Source organism: Conger conger, chromosome 7, assembly GCF_963514075.1.
Source record: "Conger conger chromosome 7, fConCon1.1, whole genome shotgun sequence".
Taxonomy (NCBI): Eukaryota; Metazoa; Chordata; class Actinopteri; order Anguilliformes; family Congridae; genus Conger; species Conger conger.
Window position 1 is genome coordinate 60650682 of NC_083766.1, and position 9678 is coordinate 60660359.

At 41.3% G+C, this 9678-nt stretch overlaps 1 protein-coding gene across 1 annotated transcript; it reads left to right on the plus strand.

Annotated features, from left to right (window-relative positions):
• Nucleotides 1-885: 885 nt before the first annotated feature.
• Nucleotides 886-1821, plus strand: LOC133133520 (putative gustatory receptor clone PTE03). Its single transcript, XM_061249622.1, has one exon. It carries the CDS (start codon nt 886-888, stop codon nt 1819-1821), a length of 936 nt encoding a protein of 311 aa, XP_061105606.1.
• The last annotated feature ends 7857 nt before the right edge of the window (nt 1822-9678 follow it).

Here is a 9678-nt window from a genome sequence, read left to right on the forward strand (position 1 = left end):
TCATGTCTTAAAACCCAGAGTGACAGAATTTTAAGTAATGTTAGGCAGGTTGATTGCAAGTAAAATGTTGACATTCAGGCTACTGTGGGCAGCCGTTGTAACCTAATCGCAAGAACTGGCCTTTAGTTTTTATAAGTTTATAAGTTTTTATAACAGCGTGCAGTTGACCTTGTAAATTGAATTGACATGTGGAGGCTATATGTAACATTATCCATTAAAAACCAATCGTTTCTGCCGTACACATTTCTAATATCTTTGTGGTACGGTGTACCGGTGTGTTCTGGCTTACTGTCACCTCTGCTTGTTAGAGCATTTCAGTGTTGTACTGTGAATTATCTCTCACTCCCTAATTATGCGATATATCCCGAGATAATAGCTACACAACACAATTTTTTATGACACTATAGTAATAGACATCTTCCATCTTGATGCACAGCAACAAGTGAGCACAGAAAAGTACAGCTCAGGGGAACACAAAGTTCTATAAAAAAAGGAACCATTTAATGCATCCAAGAGAAGGGAAGGATGGGGCCACGCCAGTCACACATTCACTGGGGTAGGTGATAAGTGCTCATTGGGTTCCATCATGCTTGAGACAAATATTTCAGTCTTTTTTGTGTATTTTTGTTCTTGTGAAATTGTGTATTTGGATTTCCTGGAAAATTACATTTTAAGGGCACAATTACTTTTTCATAGAGGTGATTTGGGTAGTGATTCAATGTGTTTTCTGTTCACTCAGGTTTCTTTGGTCTAATACTACATTTTGTCTAAAGATCAGGAATTGTGGCTCATTAAATATACTTTTCATTTTATAAATCCATGCCATTAAATGTTTTGTATGCTTTTCATTTTCCCAGCCTGACAAAATTCCCATAGAAAACCAGGATGAATAACCTGACGCACAACAGTCCCATCCTGGTGATCGAGGGACTCGATGTCCCCCATCGTTTCATCTACCCAGTCTTCGCCCTGCTTTTGGTTATTTACCTGATCATCCTGACCACCAACATAGGGGTCATGCTGATTATTTTGATGGACAGGAGCCTGCAGACGCCAATGTACCTGTTGTTCTTCAGCCTGTCCTTCAACGACGTCCTGGGAAACACTGTGCTTCTGCCCCGCTTGATATTCGATGTGGTCTCCGCCAACTGGTCCATCAGCTACTCCTGGTGTGTCTCCCAGGCCTTCTTCATCCACACCTATGCCACATCCTGCCACACGGTGATGATGATCATGGCCTTTGACAGGTATGTGGCCATATGCCACCCTTTGAGGTACACCTCCATCATGAGTCCTGCAATGGTGGCTAAGCTGACTGCATCTGCCTGGAGTACATCGATAACCCTGGTGTCCATCCTGCTAGGCCTCACCGTACGACTATCACGCTGTCGTTCCGTGATTCTAAATGCCTACTGTGACAACGCCTCCCTGTTCAAGCTCTCCTGTGAGGATGTGAGCATTAACAATATCTACGGACTGACCTTCAGTGTGGTCCTGCTCAGCTCATCCATTGGCAGTGTGGCCTTCACGTATTTCAGGATCCTGGTCAGCTGTGTCTCCAAAAAGAACAAGGAAGTGAACAGAAAGGCAGTGCAGACCTGCGGCACCCACCTGGCCCTCTACCTGATCATGCTCTGGTCCGGATTCCTCGTCATCATTATGCATCGTCTCCAGATTCACAACGGTTACCGGAAAATGGCAGCTCTTCTCTTTCACATCATTCCCGCCAACATGAACCCCATCTTATATGCCATGCAGACCAAGGAACTGAAGACCAAGATTGTGCAGATACTTCATTCAAAAGTAACCCAGCTGCAGTAATGAGAAAATTAGCCTTGGAGCTACAGTACTGTGCAAGAGTCTTAGGCACCTGGATAACATTCTGTACAGATAAGATTCTTTCAAAAATAATTAAATGAAAGGTCCTAAATAAATATACTATACATTTTACATTACATTTTAGTAATTTGGCAGAATAGTTACAAACTGAATCAAATCAATATTTTTTCTGACCACTCTTCAACATTAAAACTGCATCAGTTCTCTTCATCAGTTCGCTGTCCTGCAGTTCTATAAGACAATCAGCAGGGAGGTTATTCCAAACATGTTGGAGAACTTGCCACAGTTCTTCTGCAGACTTGGGTTGGCTCCCTGCTTCTGATCTCAGACAGCCTTGATCACGTTTCTATGTAAAAAGTAGTCAATTGCTTACAGTAATATGTTACTTTTTAAAATTAAATACAAAAATGTCTCTAAATCTTAATCTTTTGGAAAATGAATATTTGGAAATCTCAAATGTGTTCTTTTATACTAACACACACACAAAAAAATAAACATATATATATATATATATATATATATATATATATATATATATATATATATAATCTCGGGTGCCTAAGACTGTATCTCTGGTAATATATACTGTATGCACTTCTTGGCATCTTGACTCAGCTTTAGAAGAGGATCCTGTCCTGTTTTATATCAATGAGAAGTGATAAAACAAAAATAATAAACTATTGTATAATACAGAGCTTTAAAATGTATTTCTACACTGATAGACCAGTCTGCAACTTCCATCACTTGGGCTCTTCTATATGTAATATATACAGTATATAATTTAATAATTTGATAAAATACAACAAATTGCACATACCTCTGCTTGAATATGATAGTAATATTGCTTTAATAAAAATAATTTTACCTAGCATTCTGTCACCTGTCTTCATGATTATGCTGCTGCAGTCCTATAGAACTTTACTGTCACACCCTTCTGACTTTCCCTGTTAATTTCCAACAAAGTTGGAATTATCCATTTGTTTTGAGTTGATTCTAAATTGATCCATTTGTTTTGAGTTGATTCTAAAAGTATCTTTCACCCTTCTTGGACACATGAATTATCTTGGAGCAAGTCAGTGTTGTAATAATAATATTGTAATACGGCTGGGGCCCAGTTCAGACAAAACAGTATTGTTTTGTCACTGAAGAAATAGGGCATGAGCTCTCTCCCCCCATGCCTGGATATATCCCTAGATAATAGATCATATATTGATGATCTATAGTAGCAGACATCTTCCCTTTGTACTCTTAATATATAAAAAGTGATAAGTAGTATTCAAGACTATCTCCAAGAAAAAAGGAAACTGTTGAATATCACTGAGAGAAGGGGACAAAAGACTTCAACAATGAAGAAAATGAAAAGATTAAATGGCAATTCCACCACAAAACAACATTTAGTTCATTTTACAGATAAAGTTATAACCAGTCATTCTCTCTTGGTGGCTGGCCGAAGCAATGTCTGTGCAGAGATATTAGCAGCAAATGTGCACATTTTGGTTTACATTATGATGACGTACAATGTACCCTTCTTAATTTTTGAAGAACTCCAGTGGGTTGGGTGATTTCAATTTACAGACAACTTCACGCCCCACCTTCGAGTCCAGCTACTTCGGCAAAGATAACACTGTCTGGCATGGTTGGAAAATGCATTGTACAAACCAGTTCGTTTAAAGCATGTGGACGATCTGGTCATTGTATTTTTAATAATGCAGGTACCTGAACCAGGCAAAGTAGTTTGGGGTTAAATCTCAGCACTCCCGAGAACTGAGAACTATGGAGAACTGGCTGAGAGGCATTTTGTAATTTTTTTGTAATTTAGTGTATCTTTTGTGTACACTGTATGTACATGCTCTGTCATGAATCTGTTCTGTCTCAAATTTCTGAATGGTACAAGCCCTACAATCCTTTTTAATTTACAGAGCATCCGGAAAGTATTCACAGCGCTTCACTTTTCCCACATTTTGTCATGTTACAGCCTTATTCCAAAATGGAATAAATGCATTTTTTTCCTCTAAATTCTACACACAACACCCCATAATGACAACATGAAAGAAGTTTTTTTTTAATTTTTGCCAATTTATTCAAAATAAAAAACTAAGAAATGACAGCCTTTGCCATGAAGCTCAAAATTGAGCTCAGGTGCATCCTGTTTCCACTGATCAACCTTGAGATGTTTCTACACCTTAATTGGAGTCCACCTATGGTAAATTCAGTTGATTGGACATGATTTGGAAAGGCACACACCTGTCTATATAAGGTCCCACAGTTGACAGTGCATGTCGAGCACAAACCAAGCATGAAGTCAAAGGAATTGTCTGTAGACCTCCGAGAAAGGATTGTCTCGAAGCACAAATCTGGGGAAGGGTACAGAAACATTTCTGCTTCTTTGAAGGTCCCAATGAGCACAGTGGCCTCCATCATCCGTAAATGTAAGAAGTTTGGAACCACCAGGACTCTTCCTAGAGCTGGCCGCCCGTCTAAACTGAGCAATCGGGGGAGAAGGGCTTTAGTCAGGGAAGTGACCAAGAACCCAATGGTCACTCTGTCAGAGCTCCAGGATTCCTCTGTGGAGAGAGGAGAACCTTCCAGAAGGACAACCATCTCTGCAGCAATCCACCAATCAGGCCTGCATGGTAGAGTGGCCAGACGGAAGCCACTCCTTAGTAAAAGGCACATGGCAGCCCGCCTGGAGTTTGGCAAAAAAAAGGCACCTGAAGGACTCTCAGACCATGAGAAACAAAATTCTCTGGTCTGATGAGACAAAGATTGAACTCTTTGGCGTGAATGCTAGGCGTCATGTTTGGAGGAAACCTGAACTCTAATGCAAGTTGCCAGACGACTGCTCTTACTGCCTGAGCCATGTCGCCCCGGGTGGGGGGATGACAAGTGCAACGCATATGTGTGTTCACGAGCAACATTTCTTATGTTAAAATATATTTCGCCCTTCTCTAAGAGGTGGCCTCTCCAAGGAATCAGCACCTTAATGTGGTGGAGGGGTTTGTGTGTCCCGGTGATTCTGGGAACTATGTTGTCAGGGGCATTAGCGTTAGCATTGCTAGCATTGGGTCTCCCACGACAAAGTGGTAACTTGGGAGGAATGGCCTGCCTGATCTTAAACCGAGCGGTGTCTTGTTATTGGACTTCTGTGCTGGTGATGGATTGTCCATAACGAACACCATGTTCGAGCATAGGGTAGCTCATAAGTGTACTTGGTACCAGAGCACCTTAGGCCAAAGATCAATGATCGACTTTGTGGTCGTATCATCAGACCTGCGGCCATGGACACTCGGGTGAAGAGAGGAGCAGAGCTGTCAACTGATCACCACCTGGTGGTGAGTTGGATCAAGTGGATAGACCCCATGAACCCAAACGTGTAGTGAGGGTGAACTGGGAATGTCTGGCAGAGCCCCCCGTCCGCGAGGTCTTCAACTCCCACCTCCGGAGTAACTTCTCACGCATCCCGGGGGAGACTGGGGACATGGAGTCCGAGTGAGCCATGTTCAAAACCGCCAGTGCAGAGGCGGGAAGCAGGAGCTTCTGAAGTGAAGAAGTTCAAATATCTCGGGGTCTTCTTCACGAGTGAGGGTAGAAGGGAGCGTGAGATTGACAGGTGGATCAGTGCAGCGTCAGCAATAATGCGGGCGTTGCCCTGGGCCATCGTAGTGAAGAGGGAGCTGAGCCGGAAGGTGAAGCTCTCGATTTACCGGTCGATCTACGTCCCAACCCTCACCTATGGTCAGGAGCTTTGGGTAGTGAACAAAAGAATGAGATCGCGGATACAAGCGGCCAAAATTAGCTTCCTCCGTAGGGTGGCTGGGCTCAGCCTTAGAGATAGGGTGAGGAGCTTGGACATCCGGAAGGAGTTCGGAGTAGAGCTGCTGCTCCTTCGCGTCGAAAGGAGCGAATTGAGGTGGTTCGGGTATCTGATCAGGATGCCTCCTGGGCGCATCCCATTGGAGGATTTCCGGGCACGTCCAACTGGGCGGAGACACCGAGGTAGACCCAGAATTATATATTATATATTTCTCCTGGCCTGGGAATGCCTCAGGATCCCCCAGGAGGAGCTGGAATGCGTTGAAGGGGGGAGGAACACCTGGAATACCCAGCTTAGTCGACAGCCACCGTGACCCGACTCCGGATAAGCGGGTGAAAATAGATGGATGGATGGATGGATTATAGCCCTAAAATGTTACACTCTGATCCTGCCAGGGCCCAATTCTGACAGAACTGTTTTGCATTCGGCTGGAACATGTTCTGTGTATGACAGCACACATATGTCACATGCACATTCTCTCTCTCTCACTCTGGGATTTTTTAATGGTTAACTTGGCAGTTTGCCATGTTATTTCCAAAATCCCATTACCTCTTTATTAACATTTATTTATACGGGCCGAAATCATTAAGGGAAAATAAAGCCTTTTGTCGTGGTTAGGGAAGCAATGGTCCAGGTTTTGTTTATTTACATTGGCCATCTTTCAAGAGAGGGCCATTCAGTATTGGTGAAAGAAGTGATGCTGCTGCTTCTTAGAGAGGCAAAATGGCTAACTGTGAAACTCGTCATTAAGCTTGATAATTATTTTCACAAAGAATGGGCAAAGAAAAGAAAATTCTTGGAGTATCAGCTTTAATAAAATGATAGGGAGCAATACGATTCTGTCATATGTCATCAGAGGTATGCGTGTATGTTTGTAATTTATCAAATTATATATACATACAGTAAAGAACAGTCCAAGAAATACAAATGTTACAGACTCACTGGTCAACTGACACAAAAGACAGTAAAGAATGCAGTAAACTGGGAGGGTGTTTTCTGGAAACAGATGGGGCAAGCAGAGACAAAACATATTGACATTCTGTGGGCCACCAGAATGCCTGTCTTAGACGTATAATGTTGAGCAAAATAAATGCAAAATCCAGAGTTACAGACTCACTGGACAACTAAACAGGGTATGAACCCATTCACCAAGATCTTTAATATGAATGCCTTCTCATTCTATTCGGACAGATTGTGCACTAAATGAAAACAAGTCACATCTCTCATTGATAACAACGTGACAGACAGTTCTACCTCTGTAATTGCATATTGGGCACATATAAAGTTTATTATATAAAGTTTGGCTAGTTGGGTGAGTTTTTGGATCATTTTCAGCATTTAAGCTTATGGTTTGTATGATTATCAGTGATACATTTCTAATTGTATTAGTTTCCATATCTCCGAGGCAGTGACCACTTTATGAGGTATCTGTTACTTATTTCTGCTGCTGTATAGCCCATCCAATCAAAGGTTTAATGTGTTATTTGTTCAGAGATGCTCTGCATACCACTGTTGTAATTCGTGGTTATTTGAGTTACAGTCAACTTCCTGTCAGCTTGAACCAGTCTGGGGTGCGTTTCCTGATAACGGTGTCTCTTAGCGCTTGACGAAGACTCTCTGAGGTATACCTTACTAACGTTGTTTACTTCTCTACATGTGTTCCCCAAACTATCACTTAGGCTGTTGCTTAAGGGATAGCTTCTACGTGCAACGTTATTAGGCCCATCGACTTGCTCTAATATCGATTATGCACTCCATGCAGCAACTGTTTGACTGCGTTATGAGAGAAAGTAGTGCTATTTTTTTATAATAAAATATTGCATTTACCATGACTTGTTGGAACGTATTAATAGAATTAAAAATGTACAAACTAAATTGTCAAACCGTATATATAATTTTCACCAAATTATATATTTGGTTTGTGATACGGTTTCTGGCTATGCCATCTAGCAATACGCCTTCTTTGGCATGTCAAGTTTTATTTACATTATTTTAATATCTTTGTCATAGTACCTGAAATGATGATGGTTGATTTGGCGGAAGCACCATCACACTACTGGTGTAATTGACAATTTTCTATGATTAGCCGACGTTTTCAGTAAAAGCGCACCAACAAGCAAAACGCACCAACACGAAATCAACATTTTATTTTATTAATTTTTTTATTTTTTTTACATAAGATATGGTGGAAAAAAACAGAAATAAGCGGTCCCACAGCTTCATAACAAAGGATATTGAGATAATGTTACACGTAGCGGTGAATAAAGAAACATAATTTTCCAGTTTTAAGACTACGGTGTCCAAAAAAAACAAGAAAGAACTATGGTTAAACATCGCTCCAGCACACAGAGAGAGTGGGAAATCGTCAGTTCATGAATATCATTTAAAAGGCTATTAGGCAACATGCATCCTTTGTAATTTACATTCTTATTATTTGCATGAAAACAGTGCCATTAAAGTGGTATTTTAGTAATATTATTAGCCAGCTACAACTGTAGAATTATTAGTGTACACATTCCTTAACCGATTGAGATCTAACTAAGAGCAACAGCTGATTTCAGAGGCTTGCGGTCGTAACAGTGGTGGCCACATGCGGAGTGAGCTGACAACATCGCAAAGGTATAGCTAAGAGTGGTCCAGAACAAGCTTATGATGTCATGTTGTATAGTTTATTGTCATAATTTCGCAAACTTGTTATGTCATGATTTGTTTGTTTCATGTTATGTGGTTCTGTTAATTGTTTAGCCTACACTTTTTTGTGTTTTTCTGCAAACCTTTCTGTCACTCACACCCTAATTGTTTCAATTTCCCTTGTCTTCTTACTAATCTACTAACTTTAGATCAGGATTGGGTAATACTAACATTCTAACCATGTTTCATTTTACCTTATGTTTCTTGTGCATGCCATTTCCTAATTTACTAACGCTAGGGTAGGATAGGTTTAATACTAACGATTACTAATTACCTCGTTAACTTGTCAATCCTCCACACCTGATTTCCATTCTCATGCTGCTCTCAAGCTAATTGTCTGCACCTGTCTACATCTGCATATAAGCTCAGTTCCATGTCTTGTCTTTGTGAAATTGTTGCCTCCTGTTAGTCAGTGCATAGCTTTAGCATTTTTGTCAAGCCATTGTCTGCCCGGTACGATCCAAGCCTGTTTATTGACCAAAGATTATTGATGTCTGTTTTGTTCACCATTGCCTGCCTGTACCATTACTTTGCCTGCTGTCTTTGTGCTTTTGCCCCGCGGAGCAGAATTCGTTCTTGACTCTTGCGCCGTCATCGACTCTGAGCCTGCCTACCGGCCGCCTGTACTTCTGCCCCGCTGACAGCTTTCCTGGCTACTGGACTTTTTGCATGGTGTACCGATTACGAAACAGCCTTCTCTCTCGGTGCTGTACTTTGGTTTTTGGCTGGATTTTACGTGTATGAACATTGCTTGTTCTTTGACTACGCTCACTGGACATTCCCTGAATAAAGCCCTGACGGGACTTTATTACACCCCTGTTTCTGAGTCGTGCATTTTGAGTACAACACCCCACGCACCTGTCTCAGTACAGAAGCTATACTTAGCTTAGAACCTTTTGGGAAACACGCTAAAGCGTTAAGGTAGAGCTTAAGGTACAATTTGTGGATGACGTAGCGTTAAGAAGGCTTTGGGAAACGCACCCCTAACCATTCTCCTCTGACCCCTCTCATTAAGAAGGGATTTTTGCCCATAGAACTTCTACTCACTGAATGTTTTTGTTTTTTTTGCACCATTCCCTGTAAACTCTAAAGACTGTTGTGCGTGAAAATGCCAGAACAACAGTTTTTAAAATACTCAAACCATTCCCGCATGCTTGAATGAAGTGAGTTGCTGCTATATGATTAGCTGACTAGATATTTGCATGAACAAGCCAGTGTACAGGTGTGACTAATTAAGTGGTCACGAAGAGCATACGACAGTGTAAGACACTCGTTTAATATGTAGATAAGAGCATCCATCATGCTGCAGTGGGTTTAAAGGCCACATTTTTTCA

Excerpts from the sequence above, each read along its gene's own strand:
- LOC133133520 (XM_061249622.1), top strand. The coding sequence starts at position 886 with ATGAATAACCTGACGCACAACAGTCCCATCCTGGTGATCGAGGGACTC.